Source organism: Triticum aestivum, chromosome 1A, assembly GCF_018294505.1.
Source record: "Triticum aestivum cultivar Chinese Spring chromosome 1A, IWGSC CS RefSeq v2.1, whole genome shotgun sequence".
Taxonomy (NCBI): Eukaryota; Viridiplantae; Streptophyta; class Magnoliopsida; order Poales; family Poaceae; genus Triticum; species Triticum aestivum.
Window position 1 is genome coordinate 405,008,370 of NC_057794.1, and position 24,970 is coordinate 405,033,339.

Sequence of the window (24,970 nt, forward strand, 5' to 3'; positions counted from 1 at the left end):
GAGCAGAGGTAAGGCCTCATACCGGAGCCTCCACATAGGAAGAGCAAGCGGTAGCGACCGTGTCATCACTGGCGAAGTGGTCGCCAGCAATGGAGTCGAGTCAGCCGTTCCCTTTGTCGGGTAAGCGCGCCCCACCCCTCGCCCACCCAAGCTCTGTCCTCTCCCCTACCTCTGACTGTTGTCGTACACTCTGTGGCAGAAATTTTCCCATACATTTCGGGACAGAAATTTTGCCGTCAATCGACGTATTTTTGCCGTACACTCTGGGGCAGAAATTTTGTGGTCTTTTTTCCCCATGAAACCATACACTTTGGGGTAGAAATTTTGCCGTCAATCAACGTATTTTTTTTTAGGATCCTATTTTTTGGACGTTTGTGTTGTTATTACTTAGGTTTTGCGCCCGATTTTGACATGTGTTGGTTGATGTGACTGGTTTTTATTGTCACATGTGCACTTACATGCGGGATCCATTTGTCTGAAATTATGTCAATGTATTCAAACACTAGATTAGACCTAACTGCAATGTATTACATCAATATGTGGTGTTCTCCGCAATAAACCCATAGAATAGATGTTTTATGCAACACTAGCTCAAATATATGGTGGTTTGTGCAATTCCCTCGTAGCTGGAAGGACGTGTGGTTTGACCGACATTGATGTTGTGTAGATATATTAATTTTTTTTCAGATTTATTTGAACATTTTTGAATGTGCAATCAGATCCGGTGCACCGGTAACATCAATTACTTAGTGCATCAGATACGTTTCCCAGATACATGCTCACATGTGTCGCACTTATCCACCCCGGCGGTGCCGAGCCCGCCAGGTTTGGCTCCAACTCTCATGAGGCCGCATTTCATTTCAAAAGAAAGAAGACAACTCTCCTGAGGCCGAAATTTCAGATCCGCTCTTCTTTGCCCCAACCATTGCAGCGGCCGACTCGCCGTCCATCCGCTCATGGAGAAGATCTCCGTCGCCGTCCGCTTCCGCCCGCCCAAGTCTTCGGTCGATGCCGACGCCGACTCGCCCTCCTTCTCGGGCGGCGGCGCTGTCGGGAACCGCGAGTGGCGCATCGACGACTCCGGGATCTCCCTCCTCCACCGCGCCGTCCCCGTCCCCGGCACCTCCTTCGTCTTCGGTACCAGGATCCTTCCTCTATCTCACTCTCCTCCCACCTTCTGTCCCTCCATTTCTAACTCGCGCGCGCTCTCCTGTTTTGCTGGTCGGTTCCTTGCCCACACGAAGACCACGTGTTCAACGAGTCTGTGACCAACGCGCGGATCTACGGCCTGCTCGTCCGCTCCCTCATCCGTGGTGCCGTAGATGGCTTCAACGGCACTGCCTTCGCCTACGGCCAGACCAGCAGTGGCAAGACGTTTACCATGAACGGCTCCGGTGCTGACCCTGGGATCATCCCGCTCGCTGTTCGCGACATCTTTGACACAGCGGCCGAGGTAATTGCTTACTCAACTAGATCAATTTCCTTTTTGAGCGCCAGTTGTCTGAATTCCCCACCTTACTATGTATGTTAACATCATGGAAAAACACTCAAACATCAAGACCGGTTGTGCTACAAGTAAATGTCAAGGTTTAGTACATTAGGTGGAGTAGGCTTTAGTAGAAAAAATTCACAAAGGTGACCGTACCTTATCAGGTGTTCTGACTTCCGAGGCAAGCCACTTGGGCACAAGATTTTTATTTGGTCGAGTCCTCACAGCGTGTTTGGTTGGGAGTAATTAGAGTCAAGGAATGATAATTAAAGGGGTACAAGACTTTAAATCTATTGTTTGGTTAGGGGGATTGGGAATTTATAAAGGAATAGGCATGAGACGTGAGACTCCAACTCCCATGGTTTTATTAGCAGGGGAGGGGGTGGGAGTTAGGAGGGAATTGTTTTAGTGAGTCAATCTTAACCCTTCATCATAACTTATGTTCACTTCCCTGGTCTAGTCCCTCGTCAATTCACATGAACCAAACAAGGGAATAAAATGACTCATCACATGTCTAATCTCAATACAAGTCCCTACACTAAACTCCCAATCCCCTTCCCAAATATTGCCAAACACGCTGTCAGTTTGATTCTTGTTTTGGGACAGGCTGCAGACAGGGAGTTCCTGATCAGGGTCTCATACATGGAGATTTATAATGAGGAGATCAATGACCTCCTGACACTCGGGAGCGAGAAGCTGCCAATTCATGAGAGCCTCGAGGTAAATGCTAGGAATGGTTGTAGTAACTTTCTTCTACTTGCTGTTACACTGTGTAAGGATTTGTGTTGTTTCTACAGCGTGGTGTATATGTGTCGGGTCTGCGGGAAGAAATTGTTAACAATGCTGAACAAGTGCTACAACTCCTTGAGCTTGGAGAAGGTTCCATTTCTGTCCATTTATCGTCGTACTTGTTCAAATGCATATTTTCATTTTCACCAATTCATAAGCTTCCTTTTTTCTCAGCAAATAGACATTTCGGAGAAACAAACATGAATGTCCGGAGCAGCCGGTCCCATACTATTTTTCGGATGGTACATTGAAAGCCACAAGTGATTGTAGCTGGTTTCAGTCCATTTACATAGAATGGGCATGGTAACTAAAATACTCAATTGTGTTGTTCTGCTGGTTTCAGGTAATTGAAAGCAGTGCTAAGCACCAGACGAACTCTGAAGATGCAATCCGTGTGTCTATTTTGGTATCTGCTTTTGACTCCCCCTCTTACAAAATAAAGTAAATGTGTCAAGAAAAAGAATGCTTTGACACTGCTTTTTTACATGTAGAACTTGGTCGATTTAGCTGGGTCAGAAAGAATCGCCAAGACAGGAGCTGATGGTGTGCGGCTTAAGGAAGGGAAGCATATTAATAAGAGCTTGATGATTCTCGGTAATGTCATCAATAAGTTGAGTGAGAATGGAAAGCAAAGGTATTTCTATGGAGCATTACCCTGACTTAATAATCTGTAACTTTCTCTAACTAAACTGTAGCAAGCTTTGACATATAGCACGAGATGACAGTAATCTAACAAAAATATAGGTGCATGCGATAGCGCTGATTATTATATGTTAGTTATCCCAAGTGCCCAACAATCATAAACAGCTTGCAGTGCTACTCATTTAGTTTAGAACATGGATAACAAATTGCAAGCACCAATTTTAATGGAAAATTAAACATGGGTTTTATTAATACTTTATCACCATTTATCCTATCACTAGGTTATACGTAATAGCTAATCTATTATCCAAGAATGTGGCACCCAGAAGTTATTTGAGCTTCCCTTTCCATCCTTTCAAGTGTTCCAAGTCATGGTAATATACCAAATGAAAAGAAAGACGCTTACTCGAGCGAAAGAAATATCTGAGTCTACAACCAAATTATTTTATTTTATTCAATCATGGAATCGCCCTGTTATTGCCTATTTGGCTAATTTGGTAGGCCCAATGATTATGGCACCACAGATGTTGTAGCCTTAACCTATAAAATCATGGGCTCATCCCTAATAAAAAGGTAACCTTATGCAAGGGAAATAAAATCTATTGTGAACTCCTTGGGCCTACTTATTGAATTATGTGAAAAGTTTCCTAAGATCCAGGATTGGTTGATGCACTAAAGTGGTTAATTATTTTGATGCAGAGGGCACATCCCTTATCGTGATAGTAAGTTGACTCGCATCCTCCAGTCTGCACTTGGAGGCAATGCAAAGACATCAATCATTTGCACGGCTGCACCTGAAGAGGTGTGTTATGTTTACATTGTTTTCCAAGTAAATTATATGGTTTTAAACCCTCATGCACTTACCACCATTGCTATCACATCTTCTAAAAAATTAACTACAGATTCATATTGAGGAAACTAGAGGAACTCTTCAATTTGCAAGTAGAGCAAAATGTGTCAGCAATTGTGCTCAAGTAAATGAGGTGAGTATTGAAACTTTTATATTGCAACAGATGAGTTTTAGTTTCAGATCTTAGTACCTCTGACACATTAATTTCGGAAGCAGAAATATGAAATAGTGCAGCTGAAACTATGTATTTTTATCTTATTCTGTTGTATTTACTGTTGTGGGAAACTGGGAATAAATAATCATACCCAGAGGACCCACCTAATACTGCATGGACGGCTAATGAAAGTCTGAGGTGGTCAACGAAAAGTCCAAGGCGGTCAACAGAGTCCAAGACAGTAAACAAGGTCTAAGGGAGTCAACAAAAATCCAAGCAAATTGTCATGGTCAACAAGTCAAAGGAGAAGAGGAAATTAAAAGATAAAGTCAACACAGAAGGGAATCAACAAAGGAGCCCAACTCTAGAAGAGGCCCAGCGGCCCAAGTAGCCAATGCCCATTATGGTGGAGTGATGAGTGTTGTGAATATTTGAGCAATTTTCCATAAAGTTTAATCTAGAAAGATGATAGATAAAACATGATAACCATCATAGAGATGATAATCGAAACAAGTAGCAAAGTGATGTAAGTAGTCATGCAATTGGGTACATAACAGACGAACATCATATCCACACTGATAGATAAAAGATGTAAACCGGACGCAAACCCTAACAAAAGAGAGAAGAAGACATACGGTGTGGTGGAAGAAGATGTAGGTGTGATGTTCGTCATTTCGCTTACAGGTGATCAATGTAGGAAAAGAAGTCATCGTCCGAGAAGTCGTCGTCCGAGAAGTCGTCGTTGTAGCCACAATGGAGGAAGATCCAGCAGTCGCGCTCACCAAAAACCTGATTGCCTCTCTCCCGTACAGGATTGCAAGATGCAGGGCTTTAGAGGCCTGCTGTCTCATGTCTCGGTGCACGTGGAGAAGTGAGATGGAAAAGCAGTAGGTGGCACAAGGTTCTGGAAGAGGTGAGGGAGTTGTGTATTCTGTTTGGTGGAAGAAGAGCGACCTCTTATATAAGCCTCAAATTGATCCACTAGGGAGAGGAAGAGAAACGGTCCGTGCGACTGTTGAGATTCGTCTCCCACTGGAGGCAAAAAGTTTCAACTTTTTCTTGCGTGGCAAAAATTAAGGCAACAAGCACACGTTGCATAGATCCTAGTGAGGCTCGGCTTGATCATGAAACACGCTCGCGTGTGAGGTGAGGCATGGCGCGGCGGGGCGGAGCATGCGTGTATGTGCTCTATTCTCAAGCTCTTAGTGGTGTGTGGAACAACTCACCTTATAAGTTGGTCTCCCACACCCTTCACTTGCGTGGTGGGACTAAACTTTCCACACCCCTTGTCATGCATGAATGGGTCATATGGGCCTATGGGATTTTCCTAGGAGTTATTGGATAAAATAAATGGGCTAAAGCCCAATAATTCCAACAATCCCCCACCAGATCCCACCAGATCCCAGAGGCACATAGAATTTGCCTATGGTTCCAAACCATTGTTTATATACCGGTATTTAGTTGGAAACAGTTAAGTTGAACTTCCACCTAGAACTCCACACTACACCCATTCACAACTTGGAGTGGACCTTGAACTGCAAGTTTTGTGCAAAAAAGTTTTACGTAAAGCCTTGACCGATACTGGACCGCTGAAAAGCTTTCCCGCAGGCAGAAGCGTATATATCATACTCCGGGGACCTTTTCATGAGTTTACTAGAGAGCACCCAACTCTCACAGAGTGCAAGTTTAACAGTCTAACTTATATAGGTCTGTCCTTTCAAGATGTCCTGTAGGACAACATCTTTGCCTACCCAAGCCACTCAAAACACATTAAGATAAATATCAACCTACCTTATAGATTAGGAGGGAATTGCATCATAACGGAGTGGATCTTTACAAATTAAACATTCTCCTCTCAGTTACCCAATAGTGTTGCCAATTCTAATTAATGGGATCTCCGATCACCATGGCTAACTTACGTAGTGGGTCTCAATCCCATCTCCCTTGATGCATTGTCTATCACATTTCGTGATAAACCCTTTGTGAAGGGATTAGCCAGATTCTTTGATGTGTTTATATAGTCCAATGATATAACTCTAGAGTTTCCCTTAAATCTGATAGATTTCAGTCTCCTCACATGTCTTGATGACTTCTTATTATCCTTAGAACTGTTTACCTTGATGATCACTGTTTGATTATCACAGTTCAATAGGATAGCCGGTGTTGTTTTTTCAACTACCGACAAGTTCATCAAAAGCTCAGGAAGCCACTCTACTTCAATCGTGCTTGTGTCTTGTTAAGATGGTCCGCTTGCAAGACTTCTAGGAAACAACACCAGCACCAAGTGTAAACACATAAGCACTTGTGGCTTTAAGCCCATCAGGATCATATATCCAATTTGCATCGTTATATCCCTCCAGTACCCTTGGGTACCCGATATAGTGATGATGAGGCACAAAATAGCGAGATGAGAAATTGCGCGAGTTGCTGTTCGATCTTTCATGGTACTAGCAGTAGCAATAAGAAATTCCGATCTAGCAAAGATGCAAGAATGTAAAATCAAAAACTTGCATCGAGTAGATTAGATCGGCTCCACGCGCAGCTGCAACAAAATCCCCATGGATTAGCAACGAAGACAATATTTGGTGTCTCCAGACATGGGACGCTTTTGTAATTTTATTGAAGTCACGATCAAACCAATCTGACTTAGATCGGTCGCTAGCCTTTTATATAGGCATCCACATTCGATCGGAACCGACTCACAAGCAAACATAGTTGGTACGGACTCTCTCTCTCTCTCTCTCCTATTCAAACTAATCTAGATTTACCTAATTAAATATCCAGCCACCTTGATCACCTAGGAAACTATTTGACAACGTCACTTGTATACTAGACAAAAAGAAATAGACTTGACTTATGTAACATGATACACTATGTTCACAGTAGGTTGCCAAACCGAATCAAAAATTGACTGGTATATTTCCTACCATAATGTGTCAACACATGGAGTTCTGAAGGTTGGCTTAACTTCATCTTTCTTCGCTTTAGTTGGTGGAATCTCAAAGCTAAAAGAGCCAACTTGTAACACATTCTGAAGATTATCTCTTGCACTAACGACCAATCAAGTGAAGTCCATTAATCACAGTACCTTTCAGATGGCGCGTTATCCTTTGTTGAGCATGCCAATGAACATCTCCCAGGTTAGATACAAACCGGCTTAGGTTGCTCACAATAAACGAGATGTCAAGCCTCATAGCGCTAGCTAGATACATAAGCGAGCTGATGATTTGAGAATATCTCAATTGATCCTTGGTTTCTCCTTCATTCTTTCGAATCAACAAACTTGAATCTTAAGGTGTTCCAGAAGGTTTACAGTCGGAATATCCAAAGAGACCCAGAACCTTCTCCACATAGTGGGACTGTAACAAAGTGATCCCACCACCATCACCTCTCAAAAGCTTGATGTTCAATGTAACATCAACTACTCCAGGTCTTTCATCTCAAAGTTATGAGATAGAAAATATTTCACTTCCTCAGTGACCTTGAAATTTGTCCAATATAAGTATGCCATCAACATACAAACACAACATAACTCCCTCGCCCCCACCATGGCGATAGTACACACGTTTGTCGGCTTCATTTGCACCAAGGTCTTTCAAACTTCTGGTGCCATTGCTTAGGTGCTTGTTTCAAGCCATACAAAGATTTCGCTAACTTACACACCTCTCCTTCATGACCATCTACTACAAACAATCAGGATGTTCTATGTATATTTCCTCTTCCAACTCTCCATTTAGGAAAACTGTCTTGTCCATTTGATGAACGAGAAGATTGTGTGAGGCAGCCAATGAGAGTAGTACTCGAATGGTGGTCAATTTGGCCACATGCTCATAAGTATCAAAGAAATCTTCACCTTCTTTTTTGTATAACCCTTGGCTATAAGTCGTGCCTTGTACTTTTCAATTGTACCATCAGGCCTAAGCTTTTTCTTTGTTAGGAAGTATGCAACTTGTATTTCCAGGAGGCCATAGTCCAGTATATATATATACAGGTGTGGAATATATGCAGGAAACCCCTTATACAATAGGGTAAATACGAAAGGTTACATGGCTATATATATAATACTCTAACACCCCCCTCAAACTCATGGTGGATTAACAACACTGAGTTTGGAGAGATAGAAGCCATGCTGCGCTCTAGTCTGGGCCTTCATCAGAAAATCCGCCAACTGTAACTCGGAAGGCACATATTGAAGAGCAATAACTTGATCCTGCACACCAGCGCGCACATAGAAAGCATCTGTACTGTCAGATAAGAGCAGAGTAGGTGTAGTAACAGAAACACCAAAATCCTGAAGTAACCACCGTAACCAAGTCTCCTCTGCCGTCAAAAGAGCCATAGCTCGTAACTCAGCCTCTGCACTCGAACGGGAAACTGCAGTCTGTTTCTTTGTCTTCCAGGCAATGAGAGAACCACCAAGAAAAACACAGTAAGCAGAAAGTGAACGGCGACCGGAGGGATCACTAGCCCACGTAGCATCCGAATAGGCCTGAAGCTGTAAAGAACTGGAGCGAGGAAAGAATAGACGGTGAGAGATCGTGCCCCGAAGATCGGAGAACACGAAGGAGGTGACTATAGTGAACCAAAGTGGGAGCGGAGACAAACTGTCTCAGAATATGAACCGGATGAGAGATATCCGGACGAGTGACAACTAGATAGACAAGACTCCCAACAAGATGATGATAACGCGTCGGGTCAGGCAAGGGGTCACCATCAATATCACGGAGGTGAACATTGAGCTCCATGGGAGTCTCAACAATGCGCTCATCAGTAAGAGCAGCACGAGCAAGATCCTGTATATACTTTTCCTGGGATATAAAAATGCCATCAGAGGTAGAAGAGGCTTCAATCCCAAGAAAGTAGCGAAGAGGTCCAAGATCGGACATAAGAAATTGCTCACTAAGACGGGCCTTTACAAAGGCAATATACTCGGGGTTGTCACCAGTGATGATCATGTCATCAACATAGAGAAGAAGAAGAGTCCGACCACGAGGAGAAAGGTGGACAAACAATGCTGGATCATGAGCACTCGTTGAAAAACCAGCGGCAGTCACCACAGAGGCAAAACGCTCAAACCAGGCGCGGGGGGCTTGCTTAAGGCCATAGAGAGAGCGACGAAGATGACATACCATGCCATCAGGAACAAATACCCAGGTGGTGGCTGCATGTATACCTCCTCACGCAACTCACCATTAAGAAAGGCATTCTTAACATCAAGCTGAGATACAGACCAGTGGCGTGCAGAGGCCACGGCAAGAAGTGTACTAATAATGGTCATATGGGCTACAGGAGCAAAAGTCTCGTCGTAATCACGACCATGCTCCTGCTGAAAGCCACGAGCCACAAGACGAGCTTTGTAACGCTCAAGAGAACCATCGGAGCGAGTCTTAACCTTGTAGACCCACTTACAAGTGATGGGACAGACACCTGGAGGAAGAGAAACAAGATCCCATGTACCAATGCGTTCAAGAGCAGCAATCTCCTCTGCCATCGCAAATTGCCATTCAGGATGAACACCAGCCTCATGATAAGAAGTCGGCTCAAGAACAGCAGCACCAGCGGTTGGAAAACCAAGGCGATCAACAAGCGGAAGCGGACGAGGACGCAAGCCATAGGTAGGCTGAGACGAGGATGGCACATCAGCAGACGCATCCACAGTACGTGAACGACGAGTGTAGTACTGAGGAAAATATGGAAGCATACGAGGAGGAATAGCCGAGGTAGAACTAGGAGGTGGAGACGAACAAATCACCGGGGATGAAGGTGCAGTATCCGCCTATCCGGTGACATGCGAGGTAAGGAAACCGTGGGAGATGGTGGCGGCAAATCGGCAAGCGGTGGAGAAGTAGAGTGAGCAGGACAGCGAGACAAGGGTTCAACTGGAGTGATAGGTGTGTCGGGAAAAGTGAGGAAAGAGATATCCTCCACTGAAAAGGTCGAGGAAGATGGACGCGGGTAGAAGGGACGAGACTCATCAAAAGTCACATCCCGAGAAATACGCATCCGACGACCGATAGGATCCCAACAACGATAGCCCTTATGCTCATCACTATAGCCTAAGAAAACACACTCAACAGACTGAGCGGTAAGTTTGGTGTGTTCACGAGGGGCAAGAAGAACATAACAAACACAAACAAGCAAAGCGTTGAATAATCAGGAGAACGATAAAAAAGACGCTCGAAAGGAACACCACCCTGGAGAGCAGCGGACGGCTGAAGGTTGATGAGATAGGTGGAGGTGAAGATGGCCTCGGCCCAAAAAATGAGGTGGAAGAGAAGCGGCGATCATCAACGCACGAGCCGTCTCAAGAAGGTGGTGATGCTTTCGCTCAGCCACGCCATTCTGAGCATGAGCACCAGGACAATAGAACTGAGGAAGAGTGCCCTGCTCAGCAAGAACACCACGCAACATCTTGGAAATATACTCGCCAGCGGAGTTAGCACGGAACACACGAATAGGCGAAGAGAACTGAGTGTGAACCATGGCAACAAAACAGTTATAGATGGAAAGAACCTCACTGCGAGAAGTCATAAAATAAAGCCAAGTGTAACGAGAGAGCCGGACCCCATACATCAGAATGGACTAAGTCAAAAGGACGTTGAGACACCGACTCACTAGTAGGATAAGGTAACTGAATCTGTTTTCCTAGTCTACAACCCTGACACTCTAAAGAGACATCTCCTGAGACAGACCCCAGGAGACCTCGACGAACTAATGACGACAAGCGAGACCCACAAAGATGACCAAATTGATGATGCCACTGCTGGAAGGAGCCGGTAGCTGAAGCGACAGAAGCGGATGGACTGGCGATAGTGGTGGTAGCGGAAGGAACATGAAGCCAGTCTAGCTCCCAAAGACCCTAAGAGTCACGGCGGCGAGGGCCAGCCCCAACCAAAGTGTGCGTTCGACGATCCTGAACAAAACAAGAGTCAACGTCAAGGATGTCGCGACAACCAGAATCAGTAAGTTGACCAACAGAAAAAAGATCATGGTAAGTCGAGGAACATGAGCAACATCAGGAACAGAGTAAGAAGGTGTGGTAAGATTGCCTTGACTAGCAACAGAAAGAGGAGTACCATCGGCAGTGAGTACATGAACAGGAAAATCAAGCGATTTAAGAGAGGACAAATTTGAAGAATGAGAAGACATATGAAAAGAAGCTCCGGAGTCCAGAACCCACGAGGATGTACCTGACTGTGTAGAGGGTGGTTGCTCAGTGCGGGAAGCATCAGTCATAGAACCTGCAGTACCCGTCGAAGGAGAACCTGAAGCGGCAAGCAGACGCTTAAGTCGCAGAATATCCTGCTCAATCAAGGCGGTGGCTGAAGATGTCGAAGTAGAAGAAGTCCCTGGAGCTGATGATTGCGCCTTACGCAGGTGTTTCTTCTTCTGGAAGCACTGAGACTCAACATGACCATCCATATTGCAGTAGCCGCAGTGAGGACGAGACCGACCCTGGCCGCCCGTAGGAGTAGGCAAGAGCGGAGGAGCACTGGAGCGGGATGGAGTTGGTGCAGCAGGCGATATAACAGGAACTCGAGCAGCAAGCACAGAGGGAACCTCAAGTAGACAAGCACCACGTAGGCGAGTCTCCTCATCATGAATCTCAGAAAGCGCCTCCATGAGGGAGATACGACCACGAGCAAACAACTGAGCACGCCGGGGCTAAACTCCTTACGGAGTCGAGATAAGAACTCATAGACACGATGAAACTCCAAATCAGCCCGCACAGCCTGGCAACACTGACAAGTACGGCAGCCAGCAGTGCGGAGAGAATCAAGCTGACGCCAGATAGCAGAACTCTGAGCATAGAAATCGTCAACACTGGAGTCACCCTGCTGAAGAGCATGTTCCTGCCGGACCACAAACAGATATAAGGCATCACCAGAGGGCTGATAGCGCTGACGAAGACGGGTCCACGTCTCAGATACGGCAGGGAGCCCCAAGAACTCAGAGGCAAATTGAGGCAGAACACTAGCAATGAGAACAGCTGCGCACGGGCATCCTCATCAAGCCACTGAGTGTAAGCAAAAAGAGCCTCATGATAAGTCTGAAGAGCCTCCTCATAAGTCAAAACCTGCGCATCATAAGCATGGACGGCAGTGTCATCTGCAAGCTTAGCTACATCCTTCGCAGTTTGATCAGCATCAGTAGCAAGAACCGGTGGCGTCGACGGAGTAGGGGCCACAGGTGGAACCGGACACGGCGGACAACAGACCTCGCCAGAAAGAATGCCCCAAAGACGAATGCCACGCATATGAATGCGCATGAAGCCAACAAACTCGATATAGTTAGTGCCATCAAAGATCACCAGACAACGAGGAATTGCGACATAGCCTGACGGTGTAGACATTTTTTTTTTGCAATCACCGGGCAGACAACAGTACAGACAGAGGCTCCTGACGATCAGCCACAGTCAGCGCTCGCGGCGGCAGCAGATGGATGGGACGGGAGCCAGCAGCAGGGGCGAAATCCGGCAAGGGACGGCCGGATCGGACGCGGGCGACAAAGATCGGCAACTGGCGGCCGGTTCCGGCGAGAGGCGGCCGGACCGGACGAGGGCGACGAAGACCAGCGACTGGCGGCCGGATCCGACGAGGGGCAGCGAAAAACCAGGCCGATCGCGGAAGATCAATCGCGGGCGAAGGCTCCTGTGCTGACTTGATTTGGATCGATCGCGGGCAGGACCTGGAGCTGGCGTGATCTGGACGGGAGGGAGTTGAACGGCAGCAGGGAAGGAGAGGAGCGGCCTTGGGTTGACCGGCTGCTACGATGGAGAGAAAAAAAAGGCAGCGGTGACGGCCAGGGAGATCAATAACACGAGTTGCAGCATGCAAAAAATTGACCTAGCTCTAATACCATGTTAGGAAATATGCAACTTGTATTTCCAAAAGGCCATAGGCCAGTATATATACATGTAAAAGTGTGGAATATATGCAGGAAACCCCTTATACAATAGGGTAAATACGAAAGGTTACATGGCTATATATATAATACTCTTAACATTCTTGAGCACCCACTTACATCCTACAGGTTTACACACATAAGGACGATCAGTGACCTCCCGTGGCCTGTTAGCCATGACGGAATCCCTTTCGCTACATACAACTTCTTTTCAGTATTCAACATCAAGAGATGCATAAGCTTTTGAAATAGAAATGGGAGTGTCATTCATGAGGTACACAATGAAATCTTCACCAAATGACTTTGCGGTCCTTTGTCTATTGCTCTTTCTAGGAGCTTCATTGTCATCCTCCTTAGGAATCTCAGTGTGTTTTCGCTTAGAATGTTCCAATGGAACAAAAGGTGTAGGAGTTGCCTCTAACCTCCGACTAGATGAGCTACACATATTTTCATAGGAAAATATCCTCAAAGAAGGTCGCATCATTCGACTCCATAATTGTACCAACATTCATGTTAGGGAACCTTAGATTTGACCACTAGAGATATGTAGCCAATGCTATGGAAAGCATAGCCCAGAAAAACACAATCAACGGCTTTGGTCCAAGTTGACGCTTGGGAATTGGCACGTTGATTTTCGACAAGCAACCCCAAGTTCATAAATAAGAGAGTTCAAGCCTTTCCCTTTTGTATTCCTCTAATGTGGTAATCTCTTTATTCATCGTGGGAACTCTGTTTAGGACATGACTTGCAGTCATCAAAGCCTACCCCCATCATTCATTGGAAAATCCATTGTGTCTAACATGGTGTTAACCAAATCAGTTAGTGTGATTTTTCCGTTCGGCAACCCGTTTGACTGGGGCGAGTAGGGAGGTGTCCTCTCATGGATTATACTATGTTCCTCTCATAATAAATTGAACTCGTTGAAAAAAATACTCTCCACCACGATCTGATCTAAGCCTCTTGATCTTTCGATCAAGTTTATTCTCTGCTTCGGCTTTATATATTTTAAAGTAGTGCAAAGCCTCATCTTTTGTTTTCAACAGATGTATCATGCAATATCTAGTAGTCATCGATCGAAGTCATGAAATATCTTTTTCCACCCTCTGTCAACACACCATTGATCTCACGAAGATATGAATGTATGAGTTCTAATGGTGCCAAATATCTCGACTCAACTGTCATATGAGACTTGCGAGGTTGCTTTGCTTGCACACACACTTAGAACCTTTGACAATTGTGAATTTCAGGATTAAACTCAAATTTGTTGGCTGCATCATGCAACCAAAAGAACTGGCCCTTAGCATGACACAACCAAAAGAACTTGCATGCCACGTCTTATAGTACACATCCTCAAACGGAGGAGGCTTGAGGGTCGTACCAAAAGCAATTAGAGAAAATTGCCTACACATATCAGGTTTTTGGTCTGTTGAATATTTGAGCAATTTTCCATTAAGTTTAATCTAGAAAGATGGTAGATAAAACGTGATAATCATAATAGAGATGATAATGAATCAAGTAGCAAAGTGATGTAATTGTCATGCAATTGGGTACATAACAGACAAACATCATATCCACATCGATAGGTAAAAGCAGTAGACTGGACGCAAACCCTAACAGAAGAGAGAAGACGTGCGGTGCTCTGGAAGAAGATGCATGTGCGAAGTTTGTCATGCATTGAGGAGGTGGTCAACGTCGGGGAAGAAGTTGTCGTTGTCAGCCACGATGAAGATCCAACAGTCGTGCTAGAGTGCTCCCCAAAAACCTGATTGCCTCTCTCCATACAGGATCGCAAGAGGCAGCAGTAGGAGGCGCAAGGTTTTGGAACGAGGTGAGGGAGTTGTGTATTCTGTTTGGTGGAAGAGGAGCGACCTCTTATATAAGTCTCGAACTGACCCACTAGGGAGAGGAACAAAAAGTTAAGGTAGAGCAGACACGTTTCAAAGGTCCTAGCATGGCTTGGATTGGCTCGATCACGAAACACGACACGCGTGTGAGGCGTGGCGAGGCGGGGAGGAGGAGAAGTGCTCTCTTCTCAAACTCTTAGAGCATCTCCACCCGTGCCCCCAACAGGCCCCCCAGGGTGACTTTTTTCGCGCCGGCACCGAACCCCCCCCCCCAGTCGCACCCCCAAGACACCAAAATCCGCCGGCTCGGCCTGTTTTTGGGCCCGGTGATCCCAGGCCGAACCCAGCGCGCTGGGGGGCGCTCGGGGGCTCCGGCGGAAGGGGAAAACACGCCTGGGCCACACTGTCAGGCGAAAAGTCAAGGCAATCGTCCAGATTCGCCCCCACCCCCGCGCGCTCGGCCACCACCCGGCCGATCCCGGCGCCGCCCACTGCCCAACACCGCTAGATAGGCCATTCCCCGTCGGAAAAGAGAGAAGGTTTCGCCGCGGCAACCTCTCCACCACCTTCCGAGCGAGTTTTCCGGCGCCGTGTAGGGCGGTATACCGATGGCTCTGCGCCCACCGCGCCCGCCAGGTGTTAGGCGATTTGTCTGTGCGCCGATGGATTCGGACGATGAGGAGGCGCTCGGGCGTTGCTGGAGGAGGAAGCCGATGTCTACGTCCAGGACGAGGAGCATCTCATGGTCCTCGCCGCCCTCGCCGGCTTGCTCGCGAGCAATGAAAAGCCGCGGCGAGGTGGCTCGGCGCCGGGGCGGCTGAAAGCAAAGAACCGGCATCGCCTGGAAGGCTATTGCATGCTCTATTCCGACTACTTCGCCGACGCTCCATTGCACGGCGACATTATTTTGGTGCCGTTATCGGATGAGCCAAAAGCTTTTCCTCAGGATTGTGAATTCCATCCGGGAGTTCGACAGCTACTTCAAGTGCAAGAAGGATTGCACCGACAAACTTGGATTCACCTCAATCCAGAAGTGCACGACAGCTATAAGGATGCTTGCATACGGAGCTCCCGGTGATTCACTCGACGACTATGGGCGCATGGTCGAGTCCACGACCATTGAGTGTTTCTATAAGTTCTGCAGGGCAGTGGTGGCAGTGTTTGGACCGCAATACTTGTGATCACCCAATGCTGAAGACAGTGCTCAGATCCTAGCACAAAATGCAGCAAGAGGATTTCCTGGGATGCTTGGAAGCATCGACTGCATGCATTGGAATGGAAGAACTGTCCATTTGTTTGGCAGGGGATGTACAAAGGCGCCAAAGGCGGTTGCAGTGTGGTACTTGAGGCAGTGGCCACACAGGACCTCTGGATTTGGCACTCCTTTGGTATGCCAGGAACTCACAATGACATCAACGTGCTGCAATGCTCCCTGTCTTTGCCAAGCTTGTTGAAGGTCATTCTCCGGTGAACTTTGAGGTCAATGGGCGGCACTACAACAAGGGTACTACCTAGCTGATGGCATCTATTTAAGATGGTCTACATTTGTGAAGACTATCTCAAACCCTGTGCCAGGAGGCAAGAACTCCCACTTTGCGAAGGTTTAGGAGGCTTGCAGGAAGGATGTCGAGCGGGCATTTGGTGTGCTCCAATCTCGATTTGATGTTGTCCGGTACCATGCTCAGACCTGGTCGAAAGATCAAATGTGGGTGATCATGACTTGTTGTGTCATCTTGCACAACATGATCATTGAGAGCGAGCAGAAAGAGCCAGTGTTTGACACTGAACCATATTACAGGCAGGGTCCTCTTGCGCAAGTTGATCACCAGCTACCGGCAACCTGGACTGCCTTTCTCAATATGCGTCAGGAGATCTGAGACCCACAGGTGCATCAACAACTGCAGCAGGATCTGGTGGAGCACCTATGGAGGCTCAAGGGCGCCTAGCTTGACGTGTGATGAAATATGAGTTTTTATTTGTTGAACTATATAATTTGTATTGAACTATTTGTTGTTGACCTATTTGTTGAACTATTTGATTTCTATTGATTTTCTGTGATGAACTATGTGATATTTTTTTTTACTTTTGTTGAATTTGCGCCGAACCACGGCGAATATGGGCCGATTTGTGCCGATATCGGGCCGATTTTTGGCCGAAAGTGGGCCGAAAAGCGGGCACATTTGCGCCAAAAATGGGCCGATATCGGTGCCTCGGGGTGACCTGGGGGCGGCGGCTGGGAACCCAATCGCCCCCAGAGCCAATTCTAGCGCCGGCTCGCCCCCAGGCGGCGATTTTTAAGCCTCCTGGAGGGGCCAACTGCTGGAGATGCTCTTAGTGGTGTGTGGAACAACTCACCTTATAAGTTGGTCTCCCACACCCTCCACTAGCATGGTGGGACTAAACTTTCCACATCCCTTGTCATGCATGGATTGGCTATATGGACCTCTGTGATTTTCCTAGGAATTATTGGATAAAATAAATGGGCTAAAGGCCAATAATTCCAACAGAGAAGGAATGGTGGCTATTGAGTATGGACCATGGACCCTTGGACCAAGTTTTACCATCCTACCCCTCCTACCTACCTACCACCACCATGGTTAACCTTGCTCATTTGTAAGGACTCTCACCTATATAAGTCCCCCATGGCCATGTACTCCGTTAGCTCTCATTTGAATAAACTCAAAGGAAGGGCACTTGCTCTCCTAGGTAAAGACCGAGGAGCTCTAGTGTTGAGTCTGAGGAGTTACGGATGGCTCTCATGTATCGAGAAGGAGAGGTTTGGAGAGGGTTCCCAGGAAACGTGAACGACTCGGGCCTGCGACCAAACCTCCCTTTTGATGCGTTCCTAACATAGGACTGGGTTGCGCTCCTTAAGGTGACTGGACCTATTCACAAATATATCTTTGTGTCACTTTTGTTGGACAAGGCACACACCCCCGCTAAGCTTTGTCTTGACCACGTTACTAATGACACTCCTTAATGATTCATTGTTTTTACGGCAACAACATTCATGTTCTGTTATTTCTTTATGCATGAAAATATTTGGCACAAATTGCTAGAATATGTCTATGATAATGGTCTGGTGTTTATATGTACTTGCATCTTCAGCATAAGTATTAATTTGTCTATATGATAATGGACAGCATCTTCAGCATGAAAATATTTGAGCTCAGTTTGTCTATAAGTAGCGACAATCTGAGAACCTAATTATGAATGTTGGTATTTCAGATTCTAACAGATGCTGCTCTGCTGAAGAGGCAAAAACTGGAAATAGAGGAACTTCGCAAAAAGCTGCAGGTTTGTCCTGCTTGTTTGATGTTGCTCTCCGTATGTGACGTGTGTTACTGTTACTTAAAGTTTTTTGTTTAAATTTCAGGGTTCCCATTCTGAAGTCTTGGAGCAGCTTATCCTAAAGCAACGCAATGACATGCATAAGGTATGTAAAGACTAACATTTCCAGTAGAACAGGTGTTTCCTATTCATTATGAACTTCCTCTTATGGATGCATTGTACAACTGTTAAACTGTTTTTAACATATAAAGTTATGCTGATTATCTCTTGCAGTCTGAACTCGAGCGTGATCGTCTAGCAATGGAACTTGAAGAGGAAAGGAGGTTAAGGGAGACATTAGAGCACCGGTTGGCTGAGCAAAAGATGTCACAGAACCACAACGATACCGACATATCAGTAGAGCAATTTGCTGATTCTAGCCAGGTATGCTTGGTGAGGCAGCAACATGTAAAACTTTTGTTAGTTCAACGTGTAGTCAATTCAAGTTTCATATTTTCAATTTTTGCACATCTTCGTCCTGGTCCTCTGGAACCACATCACATTCTTCCTTTCAACCTGCTTGTTAATACTCAAGCCCAGATGTTGGTGAAATTCACAACTATTGGTTGACCTTTTGCAGCTAGACATATTAAAAACTCCAGATTCTAAGCGGACACCAGATGGATTTGTTGCTAGCCGCTCACGCTATTTGAAGGATGCAGAGTTCAGCCCAATACCTGAAAATTTAGGTTCTGTAGCTGATGAGGATCTCTGGATGCAATTGAATAAAGGATGCATCACTGATCTTGATATGCTTGAAATGACATCTGATTTTAAATGTCCTCCATTCCCAGAAGATACGACAGCGGTAAGTCCAGTTTCAATTATTTTTCTTTGATGATTCAGCAAACATGTTTGTCTATAGGTATTTTAGGTGGTATATGTTTATAGACTAGAAGCAAACGTGCGCTTTGCTGCGCCAAATCATTTTTCTTGTAAATTTGTGAAGATCCATATGATTTTTTGGAACTGGTGTGGAATAACCAACAATTATAAGGCTTAAAATACATCAAAGCTGCCATGGGGTTCTATCCTTAGGGAGCTTAAAAACTTGTAAGATTAGAATGTTAGGTATGTGCGACATTTTTATATTGAATAGCCCAAGGGAATTTTACACAAGCCTTGGGGGTATAAGAAAGGAAATACAGACTAATACAGATTCCTAGACCAATAATAATACTCCTCAACAGCCCCCTCAAATGCTAAGTGTATGCAATAACATTGCATTTCAAGAAGTGTAACACTAGAGAAAAAAATAATGATAAAAAATCTGCATCTTGAGAGTGTCATCGTAGCATGGACAATCTTCAAAACTTGTGACGCATCAGAGGAAGACACCGCATTAGTAGAAGATACAAGATAAGTAGAGAAGATTGGTTGTCAAAAGAAGATGGCATATCAAGAGAACGAGACATTGCCCAAAAGATTGTAGCCCAAGAAAACAAAGGTGAAAGAAGCTCGAGAATAAGAGAATGGACGTAGATGAACGATAATGCAAAAGGAGGTCACCAATATCCTGTAGAAAACAACACGGTCCAGAAAGGCCACAAAAGCTGCATAGAAATTATCAATGCTGCGGATAAAGGTTTGGTGGACTCACATGGCATGAGAAACATGAAAGAGCAACAGATTTGGTGGACACAACGGAAAATATAATGCTAGAAGCACACAAGACAAAGATGCAAGAGCCATCATGTACGCATGAGAAGCACAGAGGAGGCCATGCAGGTGGAATGCCAGCGAGGAGCAACGAGGAATAGGAACTAACGGCTGATCGACAACACTGATGGAAAGTGCATGTGCAAGACAGAGTCGGCGGAGGGAACCCCGTCAAAATCACCGGACAACAAGAGAAATGATACCGGATGACACTGTATTTTTTGATTTGTTTTTCTCTCGATAAACCGAACACACAGACAGTCAATGACATGGATAGATGAGGCGCTGACAGGGCCCTGAACTGTGTGGCTCACAGCAGCAACCAGAGAAGCGAACCTCCGAGAGTAGCGCACTAGCAACAGCAGGAGGCAAGCATCATGCTAGTAGATATTCATCACACATCATGTTAAGAGTTAACAGGAGCACCCGCGCAACACCGAGACCCAGGTAGAGTAGTGGCACAACAACAATAACGTGGGCGAGTAAGCAGCAGCCGCAGGCAACAACAGAGCAGGGGCATCATGCAAGGGGGGAAGCAAGCCGCACAAACTGCCACAATGAGCAGGCCTGCAAGCTTGCGTGGGAGCAGACAACTATAGTAATAGGCTGTTGCTGGGACTGGTGGCGGGTGGGGAACTGCTGCTAGCGTTGCGGACCCAAGCCGACGGCGACATAAACCGGAATCAAATCTGATAGTCGGTGTTAGAATAATCCAAGGCGCATAGTCGATCTATGGAGGACCAAGCAATCACACGAGGCATGGCACCAAGATTTGCTAGCAATGTTCAACGAACATTGGCTAATCCCGGAGACATGACTGCTGACGCTCCTCCCCCTTGATACCGCTACAATACTGCACACCGGCCACTCGGGCATCGGAACATGTCGCCAGCTCTCCCTGTGTGCATGTGCTATTATGTTGGCATAGATTACATCATGTGTCAACTCCCACATTATATGGAGGCCCGAGATACAAGTATCCTACTCAAACACTACTTCGTACCTGTCTACACATCATGTGACTCCAAGTGCAATTGTAACCTACCTTGTATGAAATATTCGACACATAACAAACCCTACCTTGGACTTGAGGTTATACTAGGAGTACCGCTACTACTACCATACTCCACGTGAGTCCACTTGGAAGTGTACTTGCTTCTTCATAGTCAATGCTCTAGCGAAATAAAGTTCTTCACTTTAGTTGTGCTCCTAATTTGTGGAGTATCCTTTTAATGCCATTACTCGTTGATCATTGAGTCATCATATCTGACAGTATTGTTGTATTGTTATCATCTTGGCAGCTTATTCCCTGATATGCGTAAAAATGAACAACTCATATATTTGACGCCACATTTAAGAGTTACCTAAACTCACTATAGTTGCTCTTTCTTTATTGTTGTCTGAAACTGGAAGGAATTTCATTGTCACCCTAGGTCAACCTCGTAGTTGTCTCACCTTCTTTACCTGATAGTCTTTTTACATGCCCCATAGCTATAGCACTCCACCTCCTTCTGTACTTGTCATCCACACTTTGCCACGTGCACCGAATACCATAGAATATACGACCATGTACTCTTCTAGCTTTTTGACATTTTAGACTTTCCATCACTAATCTATTTGATGCGCCACACTAACATGAATCTAATACTCGCCAGCACTGCTTTAGCACCTTCTTCACACTTTGCATGACCCCACATGTCTAATCATAAGTGCGTCTGTCGTCGTGCCCTGTGGTTGCCGCACGCATCACCGCTATCACCGCGTTGAGCCTCTGCTCTCACAGCGGAGTATCCTGGGTAGCTAGTCCCCACCTCCTCAACTTTAAAGGGCTCATGATACCATGTTAGGAATGTGCAACATATCTCTATTATATAGCCCAATGAGCATATTACACAAGACATGAGGTACAAGAAAGGAATTATAGACTAATACTGACTTTTAGACCAATACTGATACTCCTTAACAAAGAAATGTTCTGGATTTTGTTGCAGAAAACAGTAAAAGGGAAACAATAGTAAAGTAAGTTACAGCTGTTGACACACTTTTTTTAGGGAACTATTAGCATACATACTTGATTGGACTGGCTGTTTGATGTTTGCGCATCTCCAGCCGTTCGGTCCCCCAAGGGACACTGAAATAGCGCCTCATCGGGGCTAACCGGCGATATTTTCGCCATGGGGGCGCTCAGATTCCCAACCACCGCCCCAAGTTGGCACCCAAACACCGTTTTTCAAATGCAAACTGGGCTCAAATTCAAAGAAAATGACTCGATTTTGGACAAAATTTAGGCGGTTTCATTCATATTTGTACAAATTTAAAGACATACATAAAAACTTAAAAAAACTACGCCGCCGCCGCCCCGAGCCTAGTTCATGCCGATGAGTTTGTAGAAGGCAGTGTAGTCGCCGCCGTCATCGTCCTGCATGCTGCCATCCTTGCCACAACCCTGCCCTGGATCACCGCTGCGGACGGGGTTGGTCGGTGTCGGCGCCTCGTCGTCGCTGTAGAGGACGATGACGCCATCCTCGTCGTGGCCGCGGCGTCGCTCGGCGATCTCCTCCAAAGCGCGGCGCTATCGCTCCATCTTCTCCCGCACATAGTCGTCGCGTGACCATTTTTGGTTGGTGTCGAGGTCGGCGGCCATCTCCACGTGTTCTTGTTTGACGACCATGGGCGTCACCGGCTCCTTCGGCCTGACCAAGCGAAGATGGCCGCGGGGAGGTGAAAGTTGGCGGCGGCCCTCGTTTATGACGAGGTTGCCGCCGCGGCTGCGTTGGCGCTCCGGCGTCTCCTGGGGCTCGGGCTTGACGGCGGCGAGCGGCGTCGTGCGGGGGGAGCGGGAGTCGGAGGACGACCCCATGATGCACCTCGACAGCCACGAGCTCCCGCTCCGGTGCGAGAACGACCGCGCCGGGTACTTCAACGGCGGCTCGTTGCTGCCCTCGATGTTCTCGAGGATGGCGCGGAGCGTGCGCCCGGGGACGCCCCACCACTAACGATGGCCGTCGGAGTTGTGGCGCCCCCTTGGCGCTCTGCCCTCGATGTGCTCGAGGATGGCGCGGAGTGTGCGCTCGGGGACGCCCCACCACTGACGATGGCCGTCGGAGTTGTGGCGCCCCCTTGGCGCCGGAGCGCCGTTGGTGGAAGCGAGCTGGTCGGCGTGGCGGCGCTGGAAATACACCGTTCGCATAGGGTGGTTGTCAGCAGCATACTCGGATGCTGCCGCGCTTCCTCCGGCAAGGATGCCCGGATCTGCGCGATCTCGCTGCGCGTTCCGCGTTGGAGGGCAGTGGGGGCATGGGGACGCCTCTGGCGCTGAGCCTCCAAGCGTCCAACACGTGCATGTTGGGTGGCGCCGGGTAGTTGACCTCGTGGAGAACGCGTGCCTCCCACTCTTGCAGATGACGGCGACCGAAGTCATTGGCCGCCGCTCCGTCACCGAGGAACCTCTTCGCCATGGGCTCGGGCTTGACGGTGAAGGAGAGAGGGTGAGAGCAAGGACGGCGAAGGAGAGAAGGTGGTCGGCAGCGAGAGAGGGAGATGGATGTGGCGTGGCGAGTGTGCGGCCAGTGGCGACGAAGGCGACTTTTATAGCGGCGAGGGGGCGGCAGCAGTGCGGACGCGTGGCGGGAAAGGGCAGGACACGCGACGGCTCGCCTTCACTACGCTGCCTGTGATCAATGGAAGGCTGACCGGCGGCAGCCTTGGCATTGATTCGCGCGGGAGCCGAGGCAATGAGATGAGGACGACGATGCCTAGTCGCTGACTCGGCGGGCCCACGGGGTGGGAATCTGGCGCGGGAAGTTTTGGCACCATTTTTCTTTCCCCCGGCGCCCCCGGTCGGCCCCCAACGCGCTAGGTCCACCGGCGCCAATTTCGGCCTTAACTGGGCCATTTTTCTTTGAGCTGGCGATAAAAAAGGGGCCGGGGCCCATTTTTTTCCATGCTCTAAGAATTTCTTACTCAACATGTGTAGCACTCACACAACCAAAGACTGCCTTTTTTCTTTGAGAAACACAACAGAGAGGCAGACGCTTACATGCACGCACATACATTCACCCTTATGAAGGGCACACACCGACACCCTTCCCCTATGAGCACCTTCAAGAGACTTAGCCGGCGGGTCTTGACATTGACGAAGTCACCACATGCACCTTGCTATAGACAGGAATGTTGCCTCGCACAAAGAATATTCTGCATTTATGAGACACAAGTGTCAAACTTGGGGTTTTATCCATGGTGGGCGTACAACCACCTTCCTAACCATCCAACCACAGGTTTGAATCAAGGCACAGGTTCAACTCCAGAGCAAGTTACTCGGTGATGCAATTTAAAGATTTGATTGTACTAATGCAGGTGCCTGATTTATAGAAGGTGTAATTTCTCCATCTAGCAGGTGGTATATTCTGAATTCTCCAAAAAAAGTGTTAAAATCATCCTCAAGTATCAAATTGACTCAGGTTTCCCTAGTGTCCAAACTGAAGACTGATGAACTCCATTGGCCTTTGCTAGTTTTTGTTTTTTGATTGCAAATGATAATTTTTCATTGAGCTGCTAAATTTGGCCACCAGAGTAACACTTTTGTTGCTGCCAACACTTGTCTTGTCCGCACAGGTTGTGCCATTAGAGGAGCCTATTGACGTGAGATGCCTTAGGCTAGAAACTGCATGCAGCTCCGATAGGCAACAGCTCGAGGATTCAAAAGCAAGATGCACAACTCTCGAGAAGGAGCTTGAGCTGCTCAAGGAGGAAAACTCATCCTTGCGACAAGAGCTCTCCAAGTCGAAGCACGACACAGATCATGAGAAAGAGGGACTGATTAAGGAGCTGGAGACCGAGAGGTCCAAGATGGAGGAGCTCAAGCAGGATATCAGGCTCTTTAGCCAGGCCTTCTCACAGAGGCAGGGTCATCTGACGTCTCTGCACACCAAATCCAAGGCCATAGTGGAGAACTGCAAGGCCTCTCGGGTGGCATTGCCCTGATGAGAGCCTCAGCTGCTGTGGAAGTTTTCCCATTTCTGCAACACTGCTTTACTGTAGATTTCGTGGTGCTTGTAATACAAGTGTGCGTGTCGTGTGTGTGCAGTGTGCTGGGTTTTCTAATTCAGTCGTTATCATTAAGTGTGTGTAAGCAAGATCTGGAAACCGGTGTGGGTATACCTAGGAAAAGGGCATCGGTTTTATTTGTCATTAGGAATCTGAAAAGTGTCAAATGTAGTTGACACATGATTGTCCTATGTTAGTTAATGTAACTAGCAAATGTGCCCCTGCGTTACTACGGAAGAAACAAATGCTTACCTGCTGTCGTA

General features: G+C 46.9%; 1 protein-coding gene across 1 annotated transcript; it reads left to right on the forward strand.

Annotated features, from left to right (window-relative positions):
- Positions 1-815: 815 nt before the first annotated feature.
- On the forward strand, positions 816-24,970 carry LOC123053253 (kinesin-like protein KIN-7L). Its single transcript, XM_044476711.1, has 14 exons — positions 816-1,137; positions 1,245-1,453; positions 2,096-2,209; positions 2,287-2,368; positions 2,453-2,520; positions 2,622-2,684; positions 2,770-2,912; positions 3,620-3,722; positions 3,823-3,903; positions 17,901-17,969; positions 18,049-18,108; positions 18,237-18,386; positions 18,583-18,810; positions 24,276-24,970. Exons 1-14 carry the CDS (start codon positions 957-959, stop codon positions 24,642-24,644), a joined length of 1,920 nt encoding a protein of 639 aa, XP_044332646.1. The 5' UTR covers positions 816-956; the 3' UTR covers positions 24,645-24,970.

Excerpts from the sequence above, each read along its gene's own strand:
- LOC123053253 (XM_044476711.1), top strand. The coding sequence starts at position 957 with ATGGAGAAGATCTCCGTCGCCGTCCGCTTCCGCCCGCCCAAGTCTTCG. Across the intron at positions 2,913-3,619 it reads AGTGAGAATGGAAAGCAAAG|AGGGCACATCCCTTATCGTG; the intron begins GTATTTCTATGG and ends ATTTTGATGCAG. Across the intron at positions 18,811-24,275 it reads TCCCAGAAGATACGACAGCG|GTTGTGCCATTAGAGGAGCC; the intron begins GTAAGTCCAGTT and ends TTGTCCGCACAG.